General features: G+C 39.0%; 1 protein-coding gene across 1 annotated transcript in view; it reads left to right on the top strand.

The window, feature by feature from the left end:
- Positions 1–21282, top strand: part of col4a1 (collagen, type IV, alpha 1) — a 101599-nt gene extending 80317 nt beyond the window's left edge. Inside the window, exons 14-52 of the mRNA XM_055215174.2 lie at positions 1247–1282; positions 1432–1491; positions 2342–2377; positions 2518–2562; positions 2676–2708; positions 3548–3608; positions 3906–3941; positions 4044–4190; positions 4452–4529; positions 4604–4687; positions 4811–4881; positions 5288–5479; positions 5597–5765; positions 5853–5945; positions 6038–6142; positions 6620–6717; positions 8790–8940; positions 10218–10331; positions 10433–10600; positions 10685–10774; positions 10908–11060; positions 11142–11240; positions 11344–11433; positions 12115–12254; positions 12375–12505; positions 12641–12717; positions 12865–12963; positions 13383–13433; positions 13584–13769; positions 14862–14995; positions 15084–15156; positions 15247–15318; positions 15544–15672; positions 15789–15887; positions 16003–16215; positions 16512–16689; positions 16777–16891; positions 16983–17155; positions 19348–21282. Coding sequence (XP_055071149.2) covers positions 1247–1282; positions 1432–1491; positions 2342–2377; positions 2518–2562; positions 2676–2708; positions 3548–3608; positions 3906–3941; positions 4044–4190; positions 4452–4529; positions 4604–4687; positions 4811–4881; positions 5288–5479; positions 5597–5765; positions 5853–5945; positions 6038–6142; positions 6620–6717; positions 8790–8940; positions 10218–10331; positions 10433–10600; positions 10685–10774; positions 10908–11060; positions 11142–11240; positions 11344–11433; positions 12115–12254; positions 12375–12505; positions 12641–12717; positions 12865–12963; positions 13383–13433; positions 13584–13769; positions 14862–14995; positions 15084–15156; positions 15247–15318; positions 15544–15672; positions 15789–15887; positions 16003–16215; positions 16512–16689; positions 16777–16891; positions 16983–17155; positions 19348–19429 — 4161 coding nt within the window. The 3' untranslated portion in view covers positions 19430–21282. The remainder of the gene's footprint in view (positions 1–1246; positions 1283–1431; positions 1492–2341; positions 2378–2517; positions 2563–2675; positions 2709–3547; positions 3609–3905; positions 3942–4043; positions 4191–4451; positions 4530–4603; positions 4688–4810; positions 4882–5287; positions 5480–5596; positions 5766–5852; positions 5946–6037; positions 6143–6619; positions 6718–8789; positions 8941–10217; positions 10332–10432; positions 10601–10684; positions 10775–10907; positions 11061–11141; positions 11241–11343; positions 11434–12114; positions 12255–12374; positions 12506–12640; positions 12718–12864; positions 12964–13382; positions 13434–13583; positions 13770–14861; positions 14996–15083; positions 15157–15246; positions 15319–15543; positions 15673–15788; positions 15888–16002; positions 16216–16511; positions 16690–16776; positions 16892–16982; positions 17156–19347) is intronic.
- Positions 21283–22172: the final 890 nt, after the last annotated feature.

A 22172-nucleotide genomic window follows, 5' to 3' on the forward strand; every position in this document is an offset into this window, starting at 1 on the left:
CCAGACGTGAACGGTAAATGTTTCTTTTTAATAAACTGCCTGTACACTTGCAAAGTTCTCAATGCTTCGGTTTACATATAGAGACCCTCATTGTGCTACAGTGTAAGTGTGGGGTTATTTTGAGCAGTATTAGTAGTATAGACATAGCGATTTTGTTTTTAATGCACTGATGCCCCGAAGGCTACCATAACATGCTAATTTGCGTTTAGCAATAACACTGGTCACGTTAGACTAGCATGAAAACAAACTCCAGTGAACGGTCGAACTCGGTACACGTTTGTTATTAACCCTAGGATCATTTCAATTTCCCTTTAATTCTATAGATAGTGGCCACAAAAAGTATTTGGTCGGATCAGAATTTTAACTCTTTCACCGCCAGCATTTTTAAAAAAAGTTGCCAGCCAGCGCCAGCGTTTTTCATGATTTTCTCCAAAGTTTAATGCCTTCCAGAAAATGTTCTTCTTCAGATATATAAACATACAATATACCAAATGAAAGAACAGACCCTCTGCTTTCAAACAAAATAAACCGTTTCATCCTACCTTAAGTAGTTATTTTGTAATCAGCTTTTGAATATGGGTAGGTTTCTGCAAAAACACCACATTTTGAGCAAAAAGCAGAGATAATTCCATGTTTGTAACAGACTTTTCATAGAGATCCCATTCAGAGCGATCTTTAAAACAGACACGGACATGCAGCAGCTTGCCATAGGGCAATACTTCCGGGTTTAAAAAGTTGCGGAAGGGCGCCACCTGGTGGATAATAGCGGTATTGCGGAAAGACGGAAAATCTCGTCATTGGCGGGGAAGCGTTTTCTCTTAATTGACGAGATATCTCGTCAATGGCGGGGAAAGAGTTAACATCACTTGAAAAGGTCATTATAGAATGTCATTGCATTAAATAACAAAATATCATAGCAAGTAATATTTATGTAAGGAATAATTGACGATGTGCCGTTGAATTATTCGAAAATAATAAACACCCAAGGTGGTAAAGTGGCACGACGCAGAGAAACAATCAGAAAAATAATCAACACCCTTGAAATATTTCTCAACAAATCAGAATAAAGCATTCAACAGGCCAGTGGTATAATTTAAATATTTTAATTTAAAATACTTCTTAATTTTAAATCATTAAATTAAAAAACAATAGATGTACTATTTTAAAATGAATATACCCAAGTATTTGTACACATTCTATCTGTTGCATTTTTTCATGTATTTCATGTGTTTTGTTTGTTTTCTAGGGTGACAGAGGCTCTAAAGGAGATAAAGGAGAAACAGTAAGTAGAAGCACAGAACTTATAGGTTATATAAAATAAACGGTATGAATATATTTTAAATACTATGAATCATTTAAATGCAATTTTTGAATGTTTGTAAAAGTTTAAAAGACACTAACAACTATTTCTGCATTCCCCTTCGCACAAAGACTTCGTGTTTACCATATCTAGCTGGAATCAAAGGTGAACAAGGACCACCAGGACCAATTGGAAGTGACCTGTACACCAACCATATACAGTACTTAATTTATATACAAAATATTTAGTCAAGGGGTATTAATCTTGCTTGGGATGTGAGGATAATATCTCGGACAAGCCCCCAATTATGTAACGTATATCTCACGTAGGCTGCTGTAGCTATAATACTTGAATTTGTATTTAAGGATAGGGATTATTTTGACAATTGATACATCTGACAATTAAATGATCACACACACATGTATTCATGAATATCAGCTGAAGTCACTCACATCTCAAACTTGTCGTCCACCATTTTGAGTACCCGAAGTGGTCGCAAAAGAACTAGAAGCAATGCCTTCAATATGTTGTGAGCATCAAAATCGCTATTTTTACAACACTAAGGCGACTCGACACAACATGATACTTTGCTTGAAGTATCACATGTGTCTCTACACGTGAACTGGAGCATTGAGAACATTGTTTGTATACACAGTTTACTAAAAAGAAGGTTTTGAAGAACTGACTTTGGTTGTTTTTGGTGTTCGCTCGCCGCCATCTTGCCAGTCAAGATGTATCGATCTCCGAATGTGATGTAAGGAGGGAGGAGAGTAAAGATGGATAGCTCCTAAAGCATAGTTCCATATAAATGCACGTATAATTTGTTGTTTTGTCACAAGTGAAAATTAATATACGCATATGGATTTTATAATGCAACATTTTGAAAGTTACTGGAGTCTTGCTTGCTGTTAGAACAAATTGTTTTGTGAAAAGAAAATTGTTATGCTGAAATGAAGTTTTGCAAAGCATTAGTGCCTTTCACTTGCCAACTGTAAAAAGTAAAATGGTTGATTACTAAAAGCTTCATTTTATGTTTTCAAGGGAAAGCCAGGGAAAGATGGACTAAATGGAGAAAAGGTAGAGCATGGTGTTCTCAAACTACTTCACATTTCAAATGCAAACCATCAAATGTTGTTCAGTTGTCAATTTTATGATAATTTTTCAAGTACTTCCAACACAATGGATGTGATGTTAATGAAACACATTTGTTGTGATAGGGAGAAAGGGGTTCACCTGGTGATCGTGGGTATGACGGTTTTCAGGTAAGTACAGTGATCCTGGAAGACGATAGGAGTCCTAAGTAAAAGACATAATATTTACTATTATACAGTAATAAGATTACATTAATATCAATTATGTATTTTGCTCACATTAGGGTGCCAAAGGAGAACCAGGACCACCAGGTTATGTAAGTGACTCTTCTTTTATATCTAAACTGCTAACACTGTAAACATTTTCATTCAGCTATCAGTGCCATCATGTTAGATATCAAGTTTATTGAAGGCAAAGACACACCAAACTATAGGCAACAAAAGACAACTTTTAAAATAACTCTCCTAACAGTATTCTAGCAGGAGGCAGTAGTCTTTATTCGTCATTCAAAAAGGAAAATCGGAAGAGCTAGAATCGGGGATATACTATACAAACAGTGCTTGCATACCATTTTTAGATCTTGCTTACAATTATACTGTGTTTTCACATTTAAAGCATATCAAATATAAATGTAATACATAAAATGTATTCAAAAAATTTAAGTTCAAATAAAAAATGATATGCTAAACAGTAAACAAACACTCCCCACGCGAGCTGGAACTTCTTCAAAAACAAACTTTAACTACGCATTCCTAATGTTATGTTCCGAGCCTCTAAGTTAAGGTATACAGCATCTGTGTTGTTCCCAGGCGGTTCTTTCACATCGGAAAACTCAGTTTCCATGGTTGCTCATAACAGATCACCGCTTCAAAATAAAAGTCCCCCAGAAAAAATGTATTTAAAAGTCATGTTTACTGATTGTTGAGACACTGCATGGTTTGCTTTGCCCCTGGCCCACACGCGTGTCACGCGAAGCTGTCGACGGGGCTACAAAAGTGGACGTGTCCTTTCTGAAACTTGCAGGATGTTCATTTAAGTATGATAACCTCTTATATAACAAATTATCAAGTTAAAATTGAGTATTTGATTCACCGCTCCTTTAAGAAAAATAATCAATCAATCGATTCGCCTCTCATTGTTATAATTATTTTAAAGGGTGAGGGTCTTCCTGGGCCACCTGGTTTTCCTGGTCCCCCTGGAGCACAAGGAGAAAGAGGTAAACAGAAATACACCACATTATACGTCTGTATAAGAACCCAGCTTCGTAGCTGTGTTTTGAAACATGACATCTGGATTGTAGCTAAAACTGGCCCAAGCTAAGACAAGCCAGAAAATCAGCTTGGATTCTGATCTAAGATGGTCTTCTACTGTAGCTTGGACCACCAAAAAAACACTAACTAGCATGTTGTAAAACACAATTAGAATTCTAGTATGGAAATGGAAAGCATGTAGTTGTCTTGTCCCATTTTGAAGTTTTTGTATCTATCCAATTGTTTTTGTTTTTATTTATCAGGTTACCCCGGGGAACGTGGATATCCTGGTCCCCCAGGTGAGAGCTGTACACTATGCTAAAGTGTTAGGTGCAGTTAGGTCTGTACACAGTATTATAAAAGTTTACTTTTGTTTCCCTAATGTATTTGGCTGACTGCAGGCAGAAATATTGAGGGCCCTCCTGGACTACCTGGCTTACCTGGAGAAATTGGCCAAAAGGGAGATAAAGGAGCTGATGGGCAGTCTCTTAGAGGATTTCCTGGAGATGATGGTCCTCCTGGGCCACCTGGTCCTCCTGGAGAGATCAGTAAGATACTTCAGATATAAGTGACTCTTTTCTTGAAGTGATATTAAGCATCACTCAACAACATCATGGAAAGAATAGACTGACCATGTTGTGTTAGAAAGTGTCAGTGATGCAAATTCATCTTCACCAACGTACCAGACAAAGCAAGATCGAGAAAACTAATAGTGATGAATTGAAATAAAAATACACATGAGGTTTGTTTGATGGTACATTGCGCAGTCAGTTTGGCTTTATAATGGCTATTATTATGTTTTATTATAGACAGAGAATGTAATATCGAAAAAGGAGCTCAAGGCCCTCCTGGACCTATAGGTTTGCAGGGGGAGGTGGGGCAAAAAGGTGAGAAAGTCCACAGTTCATCAAATTGGTCATTCAACTTTAAAAGGTGGTGCTTAGTTTACCTGTTTCATCAGGTGATCGAGGTGACACGTGCACTGCTTGCGATGGTCAGGTGGTCCCCGGATTGCCTGGTCCCCCGGGGCCAAAGGGTCAACAAGGTGAGAGACAATAATCAAGGGTTTATATGTTGAGGTAAACAAAAGCCTGTCTCTTTATTGTAATACATAGTGTGTTGGGATGTTTGGTTAATTTATGCATTATGCTGGATGTTTTTATTTTAGGTTTTCCTGGAACAGCAGGAAGTAAAGGAGAGAAGGGTGTTGCCGGACCTGTTGGGCCTGCTGGAAATCCCGTAAGTACATTTGTTACTTCAGTAATGAATTTGCTGATAAAAGACCTGAAAGCTGAAACCTTCAGGGAAGTCTCTGTAACTGGCGACCATGTTAGCCATGCTCCTGGACAACTATTTCAGTTAACCAAGACCAAGTTCTGTCAACTTGAATGGAGAAAGAGTGATATTTTAAAATTACTGGTTATTAAAATCACAATTAACAACAATTAAACATAAAAAAGTCTCTGTGTTTGTTCAAACAAACACATTGAGGGTCTGATCCAGATATTGTTACTGATTTTGGGATCAAATTTTTTTAGCATTAGTGTGTGGCACCAAAAATGTTTGAAATGATTTAAAAGAAATGAGAGTTATGTTCAGAATCAAACCAGAAAAAATCTCATTGTCACATTTCTTTGGTCTTTAGGGTCAGGATGGCTTTCAAGGTTTAATGGGTGCCCCTGGTGCTCAGGGTGAGCCTGGTGATATCTATGTGGCACCAGGGCTGAAAGGAGACAAGGGTTTTCCTGGTAAAACAGGAGATAGAGGATTTCCAGGTGCTGATGGTCTCCCAGGAATAAATGGCAACCCAGGGCAACCTGGACCCAAAGGAGAGCCTGTAAGTACTGAGTCTGACAAAACAGACTTGACAAATGGTCAAATATGTGATAAGTCCCTCAGTATGTCCTGTAATGTTTACTTGGCTACAGTAAGTATCATACTGATATTTTTTTAGGCTAGAGAAGGTATTAAGGGTGAACGCGGCCCTGTTGGAGATCTAGGTAGAACTGGCCCCCCAGGCGAGAGAGGTCCCCCAGGGTTCCCAGGAGTAGGTCGACCAGGTGAACCTGGTGAAAAGGGCACTGCAGGGTTGCCAGGTGTACCAGGACGGCAAGGATTACCAGGTCTGTAATTTAGAATAGGATGCGCTGAACCACTGGTTATCAGTGTTCTTCTTTGTAGAATAATCATAATTACAAATATCTTTGTAGGACCTAAAGGTGAAGCTGGTAGAGTTATATCTTTACCTGGGCCTCAGGGTGCCCCAGGACCTCGTGGGGAGAGTGGCAGACCTGGTATTCAAGGTAATATTATGATAACATGTCACCTACTTAAAACTGTGCTGCCTGTGAGAAAAGGCTGATTGTGATGAAATCTCTTTCAATTTGTCCCTCAGGAGACAGAGGTCTTCCAGGTGAACGTGGGGTTCCAGGATTTCCTGGAGAAAAAGGTGATTCTGGGCAACCAGGAATTGGATCTCCTGGACCCCCAGGGCCAAAAGGTAAACGGCAGGTGTCAAAATGTAACAGTCAATGTATGTAAAAAGAAGTATTACGTACACAAACAGAGCCCTGCATTTTGCACCGGCGCACAGCGGGGTTTCCCCTCCACAGACGCACGTCGGCAAACTAGGGAATGAATTTGCGCTCCGTGGGCGGTTCAGTGTAAAAAAAGGAGGCGTGTTCCGGCGCAAACCATCCCTGATGCTATTTTGCAGTTTCAAAAAACAATTTATGCCAAAATAACTTAGAGATATATGATATTCCATCATGTAAGCAAAGTCAACAGGTGTTCATGGTGTTTGCTTTCATTTCTTTTACATGTTCTAAATGTATACACATCTTCTATTCTTGGCCTATGGTTAGACGTCTATTAAACTTTCACTGGTATTTCAAATGTTGCCTTGTTTTAGACAGAATTGCTTGCTGAGATGTTTGTAATCTTCCAATATCAATCATGCAACTTTTGCTCTCTTTAGGATACTCTGGGACTCCAGGTGCAGCTGGCCTTCCAGGAGAGCCTGGTCGTCCAGGTCAGGATGGCTTTCCCGGTCGTGCAGGAACACCCGGGCCGAAAGTATGATATTGGATGTTATTTAGATTCTTTGTCCCAATGTATATTGAGTGTATTTACGTCTATATAGATTGATTTATTTGGCACATGCTTTATTTCAAAGCAACTTAGTGCATTCAAAGTACATTTAATCAGTATGTGTGTTTGCTGAAGATTAAATCCATGACATTTGCACTGCTAACACAATACAGAATCACAAGTGCAGTATTGTGCAATAGTCTTACTGTACTTTCACACAAGATGCGAAAGAGGCGGCTAAAACGCACTATTCGCCGGTGGTTGAACGCTTGAACATTTTGAGTTTACTTGCTTCATTTGCGCATGAAATTCTACTCATTCGAGACATTCACGCATAAATTTGTGTCATGGGAGGGGCTTATATAGCTCAAATTGAGTAAACTTACCAGATTGTCCGACCTCCTCACTCACCTTCCAAACAAGATCCTTTTAATTCTTGTAAAGTAAGATGTCGTGTCGTGTAGTGATGATGATTGTCCTTTATTCTTGTTTAGTATTTCTGCCTCCGCACCCTTCCTGTTATCACGTCACTGCTAGAGCAAGCTCCTGATTGGTTAACACGATGCGAAAAGAGTGCGGCAAAGTTCAGATTGTTCAACCATCCGTGCCACAGGATGCCTAGTCACGTCTTTGCTTTGACTTAAAATGTAAATCACTTGCACGTGCCGCCTCTTCCGCGTCTAGTGTGAATGCACCATTAGGCCACCACCAGCTTTGTTGTTTTAAAATGAGTTTTAAAAACATTCCAGATATATTTACGGGTCTCTATATTTAGATACAAAAAGAAAATATAGGAAACACACACACATTTTCAAAACACAATTGCTTCTTCAGGCAAAAGTCAGTATTTAGTGTGACCTACCTTGGTACTTAGCACATCTTAAACTCCTTTGAAGAGTCTGACATTCTTATTAGGCATTAGATCAGAATTAGAAATAAGTATTTCATTTCACAAGTTTAAAGGGGTCATATGATGCAATTGAATGTTTTCCTTTGTCTTTGGAGTGTTAAATGCTCTTCATGCGTATACGTAAAGTCTCAAAGATTAAGGCTTAAACCCAAATAGGCTCATCTACGCCTTCCTAAAACGCCTCATTCAAACAAGGCTTCACACTGTGTGGGAAGATTTGCATAACACCGCCCAAATGTATACTAAAAGAAAGAAGGCGTAACTTTCATTCTTGCTGTAGTATTGACGCTGCCACCATGTCGTGGAGACGCTGGTGTAAGGTTGTGGAAACAGTCAGTCTGAGGTGGAGGATCCAAATGCAAGTGACTTTAATAAACATAAAAAACAACGTGATGCAAAAACAGAAAACCAAACTAGAATATTCACATACAATGACTGACAAGAGAAAATGAAAACAGTAGGGCTATACATACACATGGGTTAACAAGACAGACAATGACGGAAGACAAGAACCAATGAACAAAAGAATTACAGACATGGACGACAATATAGAACAAAAGAAGAGACTTGGACTGGGGAAACACAAGACATGACTTTGACAGCTGGGCTTTGGGAGCTGATATTTCAAATATGGTAAGGGGCATAACATTTCCATCACATGCTTGATGTATTCCGCCAATCAAAATGAACTGGATAACTGGCCAATCAGAGCACACTGCACTTTTCAAAATTATGAGCTTTGTAAAAGTCAATGTGTTTCAGAGAGGCAGGGCATAGAGAAGCAACAGTAATGTACGGTATCTGAAAAAAATGTGTTTTTAACCCCTATATGTCTAAAAACATTTAATTACACCAAATAATGTCATATGACCCCTTTAAGAGAGCATGCAGGTTCCTGATATTGCTCAGGTGTAACACTATATACAAAAAATGTAAATGAATGTTTTGTTTCTTTTAAATACTACATACAGATTTCCTTTATTTTCTGTTTGTTTTCTAATGAAGAGACTGAAATGGTACTGTATGTACACAGTATACATTGTAGTACATGTGCACTGTAGGCCTACTTAAAATGGCTCCAGATTTTTTTATATATTGTTGTTTTATAAAAATGAAATTTTCATTTACTTTAAATTGTCACATACAGGGTGAACCTGGTAGGGGTCTTCCTGGCCCTAAAGGCTCCACAGGTCAGCAAGGAGCTCCAGGATTTCCAGGAGAGAAGGGTAATACTGGAATGCCAGGTGTTCCTGGGGTTGAAGGAAAAACAGGGTCACCTGGCCCTCAGGGAGTTAAAGGTACAGTTATTTGTTGGTTTCTTATAATAACTTATGTAATATACGTTCTCATAATACTTTTAAATAAAATACCCCTAAACGGTTGGGTAATGTGTTCAGAATGTACTTCCTTTGGTTGTAGGTAAATCTGTTTGCATAGTTAGGGCCCGAGCACACCGGGGTGTGAGGACGCTATTGTTCTTCAAGGAGTTATTATTATTATTATTATTATTTTTCTCCGACTTCAGCGGGACTTTAGAGGGCCTAAACATACTTGAAAACTCATGAAATTTTGCACAGATGTCAAGAGTGATGAAAATTTACATGTGGTGTAGGCTTTGGAATTAGGCGTGGGAAAATGGCTCTATAGCGCCACCTACAAATTTTCAACGAAGCAGCCCTCGGACTGTGTTTAACGTACAATTACGAAATTCGGTACGCTTCTGTAGCATGACCAGACCTACAAAAAAGTCTCTTGGAGCAAAGCCAGCATTTTTCTTACAAAAAGTTTCACAAAATGCCTTCCAGGAAAATTTTCTTCTATAAATATATACAAATGAAAAAAGAGAGGTCCCGCACACTATCCACTTGCAAAAATAGAAGGGTTTATTGCTTTATTGCTATTGCAACATTTTGATCTCTCGATCTTCTTCAGGCATCAAACATATATTAAATATATACGTCACTTACATGTTTAAAAAGGTATCTTGACCAAATCACATTGTCAATGTCAAAAATAAACCCTTCACAAAGAGCAAAAAAACATCATCATAAACTCATCACATCAAATCACAGTGACTGGTAAAATACATAATCATAAACTCATCACATCACAATAAATGGTAGAGCAATAAACCCTTCTATTTTTGCAAGTGGATAGTGTGCGGGACCTCTCTTTTTTCATTTGTTAATATTTGGACTTTCGTGTCCTGCTGGTGTGCAATGTTTATGTGATTGATTTTTTTTATAAATATATTCTTTAAACAAACAAACAACACGGGGAAAAACATTTCATCCTATCTTCATTTGTTTTCTTTTTATAACCTCTTAAAAATTGGTAGGTTTCTTCAATTGCAGTTGCAGTTGAACAATTATCAAAACATACACATTTAAAAATTGTAAAATTAGTTTTTGCTTCAATTGGCCATCTAGTGGATAATAGCCGAATTACAGATTACTGTAAAAACTCCTCAGGAAAGCGTCATTGGCAAGAAAATGTTCGTCAATGGCAGGGAAAGGGTTAACTAGAATCAATTCTATGTTCTATTACCACTTAAAATTCATGTTGACCTTTGCAGGTGAATCTGGGCCACCAGGAGTTCGTGGTTCGGCAGGACCACCAGGTCCTCCAGGGCTTGGGGAACCTGGACCAACTGGACCAATGGGGCCACCTGGAGACCCTGGACCTTTTGGTGAGTTTGGCACCAAAGTAGACATCTTTACAGATCTAAATGTAGTAGTAATAGTAATTCACACACTGCATTGTGTTTAATAATCCTTTATGATATCTCAGGTCAAACAGGTATAAAGGGTGAGAAAGGAATTCAAGGACAACCTGGCCGTGAAATGCCAGGACCTCAAGGAAATCAGGGTAGCCCTGGTGTCCCAGGGATACCAGGCCCTAAGGGGTTTCCTGGACAAACAGGGTTGCCTGGTAAAGACGGCTTTCCTGGTGAACGAGGTAAGTGCCTCTTGATGCCTTGGGACATATTGCTTTCCCCTAAACTACCGACATCTGAATAAACTTATGGATATTGATTTTCAGGACCAAAAGGAGAAATGGGAATTATGGGGATGACAGGACCTCCCGGACCTCCAGGTTTTATTGGAAACCCTGGAGAACCTGGACCAAGAGGTATTGCAATCAACAGTTAGGATAAAAGTAACTGAAAGTGTTTTGCAGTGGTACAATAAATTTTTATTTATTTTATCCTCCCCTTAGGAATTGCATTAGTTGAGTCTTCATGGTGTTGTTTTGTATCTTTCAGGTGACCCAGGCTTAATTGGACCCAGGGGAGAGTATGGTGTGGAGGGGATTAAGGGTGAGAGAGGAGAGCAGGGTCTTCAGGGGCCACCTGGTAACATCAGTGAGGTGGACATGGAGCACATGAAAGGGGATAAAGGAGACATTGGAGACAGAGGTACAAGCTGAAGTCAAAGGGGAGACATTTTTGAAGATCTTCTTGACAGGTGCTTTAAAATATTTGATCATTCTCTGTCAGGTGATCCTGGTCCTGCTGGAGAAAAGGGATATCCTGGAACACCTGGGGACCCTGGAGCGGCAGGAAAGGATGGAATGCCAGGATTACCCGGACAACCAGGTTAATGCCCCAAGCAAGAAGTCAAATGAAAATATGGTTACTGATAAACATGTGTTAATGAGGGATGTTATTATACATTTGAGTTATTGCCATTTCACTACAGGTGTGAAAGGTGACCCTGGACTTCCTGGATTTCCAGGACGTATTGGAGACCCTGGAGAGACAGGCTCAAGAGGAGACATGGGAGAACCAGGTACATAAAATACTCTCCTCTGGTAACATAAGCCTAGTTTCATAGACAGGGCATAGCTTAAGCCAGGACTAGACCTTTTCAAAAACACACTAGGAGAATCACAGGGGTACATAAATACTAATGAAAATGAGAAACGAAAAAGAAATGAACTTAACAGAAGTATAAATACATGGACTAATGAGTGAACTAAACAAGACATAGGTGATAATAATCAGAAAATTAAGTAGCAAACAGGAACCCAATCTGAAATCCCAGGAACATACAATAAACTAATCAAACGTATCAGGGCAAGAGATTGGGGCGGGGGTGCAATGTGACCCGATTCAAGGTTTGTCACACTTAATTTTTTGTGTGCATAAAATGTCACTGTGATTATTTTACTGCTGCCCAGACCTTCCTCAATCCCAAATCAGGAATTTCAACCATATTTCCTAGTTAAAAAATGACAAGTCATCGAAATGGAGTACTGAGGCAAAGATCGACTTGTACAACAATGGCAATTGTTACTAAAGTGACCAGGTGTACGATCTTGTGGTCTAGTGTGTGCATTCTGAAGCGTATAATGTTAAAAAGTTTTAGAAGTTTTAGGTCCTTATGTTTGTGGTCTCACATGGTTTTAGATCTAGTATGTCCCCGGCCTAACAAGGTCATAACAAGGGTGGATCATTTGTGGTTTTTCAGGTCCAATGGGGCCAAAAGGCACTAAAGGTACTGCTGGAATAACAGGACACCCTGGATTTAAGGGCTCTGATGGACTTAAAGGAGATAGAGGAGACCCGGGTGAGGCAGGAGTAGGAATCCCTGGTCCCCCTGGACAAAAGGTATCGTTTGCATGAGTATAACCATCAAGTGTGTAACGTGCAACTGTGCCCTGACTGTGTCAAAAGATGTCTTCAGTGTTTTCATTCGTTTTACTCCTCTTCACACTTCTTCATGTACAGGGAAATATAGGTGACCCTGGTTTTCCTGGTGAACCTGGACAAAAGGGAGAGAAAGGCACAATAGGAACTCCAGGTGTTACTGGTAGTCAAGGACCTAAAGGAGACCCAGGATTGGCTGGTTACCCAGGCAAGTTTCTTACAGAAGCCAGTGCAAATTACTGTTACATTTTTATTGATTATTTACACATTGTTGTTAATAAAGATAGTAATACAATAACACATACTGTAACAGACTATACAAACCATATTTATTGCTGAGCAGGTAGCCCAGGGAGGCCAGGTGAGAAGGGTGTCAGTGGGTTGCCAGGTTCTCCAGGAGATCCTGGATTTCCAGGACGTGCAGGTAAGTCAAAGTGAAAAATTTGTGCCAGATGTTTGGTGTATGTTTATGTGTACATACACCTTACATCAAAAGCACTTGTGTAAAGCTGCCACAGAAAGTATGGTCCAGTTGGTGCTGTACATGAGATTTTTCCTGTTGTTTGACCAGGTGAGCCTGGTCTACAGGGTCCTCCGGGTCCACAAGGAGAAAGAGGTCAACCAGGAAAAGATGGCATTCCTGGATCAATTGGAGAGAAGGGTGTATCTGGTATTCTTGTAGATGTAAAAATGTGTAGAATAAAATGTTTGTAAGGAGAATGTTTAAAAAAAGGTTTTTGAGTGGTTGTGGAGGAAGCAGCAGACTACCACAATATACTTTGCTGGGGCTTTACAGCTGTGTTGCATTTCTGCAGTGCAGGCTTTAACGTGCCGACAATGCTTTCGACTATGTTTCTAGATGCATGGCCAATTTTAATGTTGCTCAATTTGTTGCGTTATTTTATGATTTATTTTTTTGTCATTATGAGCAGAAAATCCTTTATTAGTTCATCAGGCAAATTACTTTGGTTAAAAAGTGCAATTTAATAATCCTAAAATATACAAAATGAGGTTTTGTGCTTAAAACTTTGACAGTGAGTTAAAATGTGCATGAGGCAGTGCACTAATTCCCTTCTTCTTCACTCTTAGGTCTTCCTGGGACGGGACTCCCTGGATCCCGTGGTGAACCTGGCAGCAAAGGTCAGAATCAAAGATCCCCAGTACTTACAAATGACTGATGAAATATAATTTAGAATGTATCACAGTGCAGTTCATGTTTAATTTATAAATTGGGGATGTTGATGAAACGTTATTACAATTAATTTATACCATCTCCATTACACTCTAAAGGTGATAAAGGCACCCCTGGTATTCCTGGCGTTCCTGGGAGTTCAGGTATTCCTGGAACCAAAGGAGATAAGGGTCTGCCAGGCTACCCAGGGGATCAAGGTCGCCCTGGAGAAAGAGGATTTCCAGGAACACCCATGGAGGGACCTAAAGGGGACAGAGGAAGTCAGGGGGAGTCAGGAGAAAAAGGTAAACTCTGCACACCTTTTAAAAGTTCTCTAGAAATACAAAGCAATCTTACATCATGTGAGCTTATGTGGCTATATTATTGGCGAGAACCATTATCATAATTAACGCAATACAATTACTGAAATTTAAGTTTGTTACTCATGTTACTCTATTTCAAAAAAATAACACTTGCAGACAAGACATTTCTGATCTAACGTCGCAGGACCATGGTAGGCGGTGCAATGAATCATTAAACTTCATCATGGCTGACAGTGCATATAGGGCTAGAATGAACATGAAAAATCTAAATGGGACAACATACCTTTTTTTAATAATTGTGCGCAAGTCATAATCCATCCGGTTTGTAAATTATCTTTGCCAAGCAATCCCAGTATGACATCAACTTGCATTTGTAGTCCACAAAAGCAATAAATCTGAGAAATGTTAATATTCTTAGATGTTTACATCGGCCTTCATGGAAGAGAAAGGTCCGCGATTGTTGTTTCCAGTTAAATATTTACACTACGCTGTACAACTATTAAAACGTGTTAAAACTCCACAGTATGAGAGTGCGCATTTAGTTTAGTTTCGGTTTCACTCACTCCGTATCCGACAAAACAATCCACTCGTTCTGTGTCCGTCCGACAAAACAATCCATGTACTCCGTTTTCTGATTAAAGATCTTCCTTTAACCCTGAGTATCATTTAAATCAAACATAAAAAAATATACAAACAATATATTACCAAAGAGCGCACTACCCGCCGTAAGCTTCACAAGCTGTGTTCCAATTCAAGGGCTGCAACCTGCTAAGCATGCGATAAAAGGTGAGCACTCTGTCTTTCAAGGTGGAAGCCTTGGAAGTCTGCGAAGAGAACTGAAATGAGATGGTCTAACTTTCGGAGGACCCATAATTTGCGTCAGCTGCTGCACGCGCACCGCGCCTGTCAGCAGGACACAGAGGAGACATTTCTGGCTTATTAAAATAAATATGGAATCAGAAAAATTATTATTTATTTGAGAAAATATGACATGAGACACAACATTCTCTATAAAATGGTACTTTACTAAATACATCAAAATCTACTTTTAACATAATCTCTTGTATACAACAGGTGCAATAGGTGAACCAGGCCCACCTGGTATTCCAGGCAATTTTGGAGCTAAAGGAGATAAAGGAGATGTGGGCTTCCCAGGTCCACGAGGCTCCCAAGGTTATAAAGGAGACAAAGGTTTTACTGGCATTCCTGGTGAGTTTAAGGCATTGTTTACTTGTTACGTGTTTTAACTTTTAATTAAGGTTACAGAGTTAGTTTTAATACAGATGTACTATTTAGGGTGAGGCTGGATTGCCTGGTATTAATGGGCCAAAGGGTGAGATGGGACCACAGGGCGTTCCCGGTTTCCCTGGTAAGAATCATATATAAATGTCATACTTATATAAAGGAATGCTTAGCAGAGATGGTTGGTTTGAATTAATTAAGCTCTGTATTTCTCCAGGTGCAAAGGGGGGTTTAGGAGTGATCGGTCCAAAAGGTGAAAGTGGGGACAGAGGATTTCCAGGACTTAAAGGTATTAACAAAAAAACGCTGTTTTCTATATGATATTGCAGAAATTGTGATATTATTAGAAGCCATTTGGTTTTAATCAAATATTTGTTTGTATAATCATATTTGTATAATTAAAATAATATTGAAATGTTTATTAAGATTATACCATTTAAATGTAGCTCCTTGAAGAAGTGGTAAAGCAGTGTACTTCTAGTACATTGCGAATAAAATAAATGTTTCTTTTCAGGCAATGAAGGCCCCCCTGGACCCCCTGGGCCACACACATTTGTAAAGGGAGATCCTGGTCTTTCTGGCCCGCCAGGTATCCAAGGTCCAGTTGGACCCCAAGGCTTCCCCGGAATGAAAGGAGAACAGGGTGAGGGTTTAAAATATCTAATTATACAAGTATACACAAACAATGCAGTAAGCTGTTTTTCTAAACACCCCATGCATATTTTAATGGACATCTCTTATCGGAAAAAACACTTTTAGGTGTGATGGGTTCACCGGGTTTAAAAGGAGCTGATGGGACACCTGGCTATAATGGACATCCGGGAGCCAAAGGAGAGCCCGGACCAACTGGACCCTCTGGTACGTGCATATATCACAACATAACATTATTTAATTAATTTCTTTGATAAGTTTTACATTCACTTACGGCTTATGTTTACTGATTATGTAAATTGTCAATTTCTGTGTTCTGTAGGTCCCAGAGGTTACCCTGGACCTCCAGGGCCTGACGGTATTCCAGGTCGCCTTGGCCCCCCTGGACCTTCCTCGATGGACCACGGCTTCCTGGTAACTCGTCACAGTCAGAATGTTGACGTTCCACAATGTCCAGATGGAACCACGCTGATATACGATGGATACTCCCTCCTTTATGTCCAGGGCAACGAGAGATCACATGGGCAAGACCTAGGTGAGCCTGAGTACCCTAAAAAGAAAACCGTGCCATTATTTACTCAAACTGTTCAAGACATGTGCCATATACAGTAACACCATGAGATCTCCATGGAATATAGGAGAAGCCACACTTTAAAATGTCTTAAAAAGTATTACATAATTTAATTTGACAAATAATTCGCAATGGTCATCAATCGGCTGTGGAATACAGATTTTGGCCTAGGATTATAGAAATCTATATGATTCTCCAAATTGGCCAAAATTGAACAGTGTGCATTCCTAATCCTAACCTGTTATCTCTTTAATCTATAGGCACAGCTGGCAGCTGCCTAAGGAAATTCAGCCCTATGCCTTTCCTTTTCTGCAACATCAACAACGTATGCAACTTTGCATCTCGCAATGACTATTCCTACTGGCTCACCTCTCCAGAGCCAATGCCAATGAGCATGGCTCCCATTACCGGTCAGAGCATTAAACCCTTCATCAGCAGGTTTGTGTTGTTCTAAGATGCATCTTTCAGTAAGTCAAAATATATCATTGTTTTCATTTGTGTGTACAAAATGTTTTTGTGTGGCAGATGTTCAGTATGTGAAGCTCCTGCTATGGTGATAGCCGTACACAGTCAGACCATCATGATCCCACCCTGCCCTGACGGTTGGGCTTCCATGTGGATCGGATACTCTTTTGTCATGGTGAGGGGGCCAAAGCTCAGTTCTTGGAGAAAGTATATTTTGCATACATGACTTTAAATGATTTAATGCTCTTTCTATCTCTGTTAAACAGCACACCAGTGCTGGTGCTGAGGGTTCGGGTCAGGCTTTAGCCTCTCCTGGCTCTTGTTTGGAAGAGTTCCGCTCTGCTCCCTTCATTGAGTGTCACGGCCGTGGCACCTGCAACTACTACGCTAATTCATACAGCTTCTGGTTAGCCACCATAGATGACAGCGAAATGTTTACGTAAGCGCTAACACTTATATTTACTATATTTAGAGGTTTTATTCATAAGTTGGGCTTTTTGTTTAGTACCCCTTTTAATGATGGATCATTTTATGTATAATTATCTGTAATAACACAGTCAATACTTCAAATCTAGTATTTTTAGCTCCCCCTCTTGAAATAACTGATAATCAGGTCAGTTTGATGTCAAGAAAAGTTCAATTTTAGTTTGAAACCTACTGAAAAATCCAGCTAAGACCATCTGTTTTAAGGTGGCAGAGTAGCTGGTTTGGGTTGGTCTTCCCAGCCTGGCAAAGCTGGTCAAGGTGGCGATTCAGCTGATCTTTCAGTCTGTCCAGCTAGACCAGCTTAAAAAGTGACCAAAACACAGCTAGACCAGCTTTCTACACCAGCAAAACCAGCTGAAACCAAGCCGGGAGACCAGCTAAAACCAGCTCATGAGCTCATGCTGGTCTTAGCTGCATTTTTCAGTAGAGTAAATGTTATTCAAATATTACAACTTTACTTTTACAACTATTCTTATTATTTTATTTTATTCCAACTCTTTCTTGAAAAAAAAAAGTGTTTTAAGGCACAACATGGTTCTATTTTATGTCACAAACGCCACAATAAAATGTAGATTTCACAAATGCAGAGTAATGTCTACAAATCAATGAAGGACATTAAAAACATGGTAAACCTAGTAAAACATGTTTTTTCCCGGTGAAAGCCGGCGCTCTGCGGTTTTCCACACTTAGGGGCGGTACACACCAAAGCCTTTTTTACGTGTCTGAAAACGCCTGGAGAACGCCGATGCTAGCTGTTTTCAGCTGAGTGCTTGGTAGCTGTGATACTTGAGCTGTGAGCCGGTTGGTTGTTGTGATGCTTGTCCCGCCCCTCCTCCATTGTGGTTGGACGGCCGTGTGAGAACTGACATTGACTTTTCACCCAAAGTTGAACTCTCAACGCTCAGCGCTGAGTGCGGAAAAAACGTCAAGCGCCAGCTTTTGAAAAACGCAGCGCTTCCATTGGAAACAATTGAAAACAAAGCGTAAAGCTTTGGTGTGCTGACATTGCGCCCTTAGGGGCGGGATAAACATCACAACAACCAAACGACTGATAAACAAAGCAGAAGTATCAATGCAACCAAAGCGCTTAACTTAAATACACTTAATCTCAACCTCAGTCCGTTCAGAAATTTGATTTAAAAAAATCTAATTTACCCAGCCTGATCTCACAAGAATTTGTGAGCAAATTCATATGAATTTGTTAGAAGTGAAGCTTGCAAAAAATAAAATTATCATTAAAAAACAATAAAGAAACTTGTAAAATATGTACGAATTGCTATGAGATAGTGTTGATTTACCAAAAAACATGTCAGACGCACTTAGCGGGTTTTGCATCTGAGCTTTTTAAATGTTTAGATGTATGTATCCGCATGTATCTATGTATGCATACTGTACAGTATGTATGTACATACAGCAGATTCTAATGTTTACATTCATACACTATATATACACTGTATATGTACATGGGCTGGTATGAGATTTTGGCTGTATGATAACCTTAAGCAAAAATACCATGGTTTCACAGTATTGCGGTTTTGCCATTGCGATACTAAGTTGTGTTATTGTCAGAAGTATAAAACAACAACTTATTAACTGGACAGAATACATTTTATTTTTAAGCAACATTCAACATGTATGCTGGGTGGAAATAAAGCATTTAAATTATAATTTCTTTCAAAAAAAAATTGTAATATATATTAAATGTAAATTACAAGACTTAATGATTTAATTAATTTTGTTAACCCAGCTCATACTTTGCAAACAGTATTACAGAAAATTAAACCTCAACTGTTTAAAACCTCGGCCCTCAAATTGAGTAATTTAGCATTGTGTACTTTTATGGTTTGTGTCCTCATTTCATATTTTAGGCTGCTGAAGGATTCAAAGAGTAAGAATTTCATTGTAGAGTGCAACAGAGTGTTTCCTGTACATCTCGAAAAAAAAAAATTTCTTGCCTCTAATACTCTTCTGAAGAATTAGTTTTTCACCAGAAAATATTATTTAAATATTATCAGTCTAATCCTGGATTTTTCGACTCCCGTGTACTCAATTCTTGATGTTAAAGCTAATGCTCTTTTTTACTTTACTTCTCTTTCACAATAACATTCTGTATATTTAACTTTCTGTGTGTATCGTGGTTTGCAGGAAACCTATCCCAACAACACTAAAAGCTGGGAATCTACGGACTCACATCAGCAGGTGTCAGGTGTGCATGAAGAGAGTATAGACCGGTCTCAGCGTTGCCTCTGGTCTGTATGTTCCAGCTTTATGAACAAACTACGAAACATATGGTGCTACTTCTATGAAAAGCCATGGAAAAAGAACATGTATAGAAAACTACACGTCTCAACGTTCCCAAGATCATAGCGACGGAAGATCAAGATCTACCGGCACATGTGCCTTACTAACATTGTACCATTGTGTCTTTAATGAATGACACCTGTTTACACTTGCACTGAGTATATCTATTAGTAAGCAGGTAACCACCCTGACCAAGAGCTTACATGAATTGGATGCTATTTCAATTCAGGCCTTCATATGTTTTTTTATCTTTATTTATCATGCCACTCAGTAATATCAAATGCAAATATCCTGTTTATTTCTATCTATTTTATAATCAACTTTCACTAACTTTAGAGAATGTTTTTGTACTTCACCGCAAGCAAGTTTGTCAGCACCCTCTTTGAATGATGTAGGAAAGGTCAAGTTTGAGCTTTGTTCTTTATTTACAGTAGTTAACACAATGTCATCATTAACCTTTCAGGTAAATTGATTTTGTTAGACTTAATTATTTATGTAAGAGAGTTTAAGCGCCACAAGGCCTTTTGCTTTCTAGATTGATGGTTGATTTCTACTAACCACTGCGGAGTCAAATTTTGGCACATAAACTGTCATATTCTGCACTGTTTTCTAATGCCACCGTGTGGCCTGAAACCCACAATGTTTAAATCCAGGTTTTGGTGTATCTTGTATGTGTGCGTTCATGCTTATGGGTGTGTCCGGTCTGCCTGGCTTTGGTGCATTAATGTTGTCATTAGTCTTGGATAATGGCACGGTTTCAATAAGGTGGGCTTGCTTTTTCTTGCAAAAGATTTTTTCGGTGAGACCACCTCCTAAAAACAGATGCTTTTTTGGTAATGTCCTCTTACCCGTTCACATAGACATAGCAGACCACAAATCTTCCAAAAAACCTTGTGATTAAGTTTGAAGATTAGATGAAGTTGTCATCTTTCTATTCTCATGTCACTCCCCACTTAAACAAAGAAAGTCAAAACTTCAAAACCACTAACACATCTCACAATTATAAGATGCTTTTTTGTTTCTTTGGTCATTTTTTGTGCATGATGCCCATAACCGTTTTTGCCTTTAAAACAAAATTTTGTCATTAACCCTTTCACATCTTGCTGACTTTCATGTGATATTCAATTGACTTGAATGCTTGGCTTGATTCTGGATAACCTTGAAGACTCATTACAAAACGCTAATCCAGAATGTAGATTTTATGTATAAAGTTAACACTTTTCTTGCCATATTTGATATAAACTTTCTTATGAGTAACTTATGAGTTACATTTGTCTTAATGCCTCAGCTATTAGACCAAAGAGCCTAAACGCAACCCAAAAGAGTTGTTGCTTATGCTGTTAATATTTATCATTTACACTACACTGATAATACTTGACTATAAAATCCACACTACTTGCCTCTATACAAAAAAACCCTTGTAAATAAAGTTCACCACGGTTGACCTAAAGCTGTTCCATTAATTTAACCAAAGGCAAATGCCGGCTGTGTTTCAATATAAAGGTGCCTTGACATTAGGTGTGAAGAATCAAAAATGTGTTTCAGAGCCCACACATTGGTCTTTCGTCTGTGTCACTGACCTCACACACCCGCTGTAGCTACATGTGCATTGTTCCCATGAATGTTCATTTCCAGTATTAACAGCTCTTGCTTTGTTTTGGAATGCCGAGGTTGAGTGAAATTTGTTAAATTGCTTTTCAAATGATTTCAGTGATGTCCTCACCCCTAACTGTGCCATACAATAAAATGTTTGTATAAACGTTTGTTTTTATACCAAAAGGTAGTTCTTTTTATTCTCCTGACACATTAATGCAATTGAACCAAATCATTATTATGAAATTTTTTTGAATTATTAAATATGTAAATATTACTCCATCTCAAAGAAGGATGTATAATACTAACGTTATCGTGCTAAACAGGGGCCTTATTTATAAAGCGTGTGTATGCACAGATTTGATTGTAAAGTGTGCATACGCAAAAATCTACAGCAAAAGTCCATATTTATAAAAACTCACGTGGAAAAGTGATTGGCTCCACGTTAGGGTCTAAGCAGATGTACGCACTTTTGCTTGTCCGATTGCTGCAGGTTTATGGCAATATAAGCCATTCTTGCTGCTCAAAATTGGGTTTAAACATTGACAAGCGCTCTTTTATATGTCTATGACGTTAATAGGGCACTGGTTAAAGGCGGAGGTCTGAAACTGCTCAGCTGCGCACAAGTTCAAGATCATTTGTAATTTATAAATTTCACATCTGAAAGAAAGGGAAATGCGCATTTTCTGTGTCTAAGTTCGGTTTATGAATCAGAGGTACGCATTTTTGATAAATGATTGTAAGATGAAATGTAGGATGGTTTCTACGCAGCATTTTATAAATGAGGCCTCAGGTGTAGCTTTGAAGGTACCACCCCAGTCAGGGCTAGCCCAGGCACCAATGATTTGCAATACATACACTGTTCACAAGAGGGTGCACTTTCAACAACAAAACTTTTCTTGAAGCACCTTTCAGTGATTTTGTGCCCTACACAAATGTCTGGGTTATTTTTAATTTTTAAATATTGGACAGAACACATGCTGGGTTAAAAATTACCTAATGTTGGGTTGTTGTTATGCAACCATGGGTTATAATAATCCAGCAGTTGGATTAAAACAGCTTTGGGTCAATTTTAA

This window comes from Misgurnus anguillicaudatus, chromosome 17 (assembly GCF_027580225.2).
Source record: "Misgurnus anguillicaudatus chromosome 17, ASM2758022v2, whole genome shotgun sequence".
In the NCBI taxonomy this organism is placed as follows: domain Eukaryota; kingdom Metazoa; phylum Chordata; class Actinopteri; order Cypriniformes; family Cobitidae; genus Misgurnus; species Misgurnus anguillicaudatus.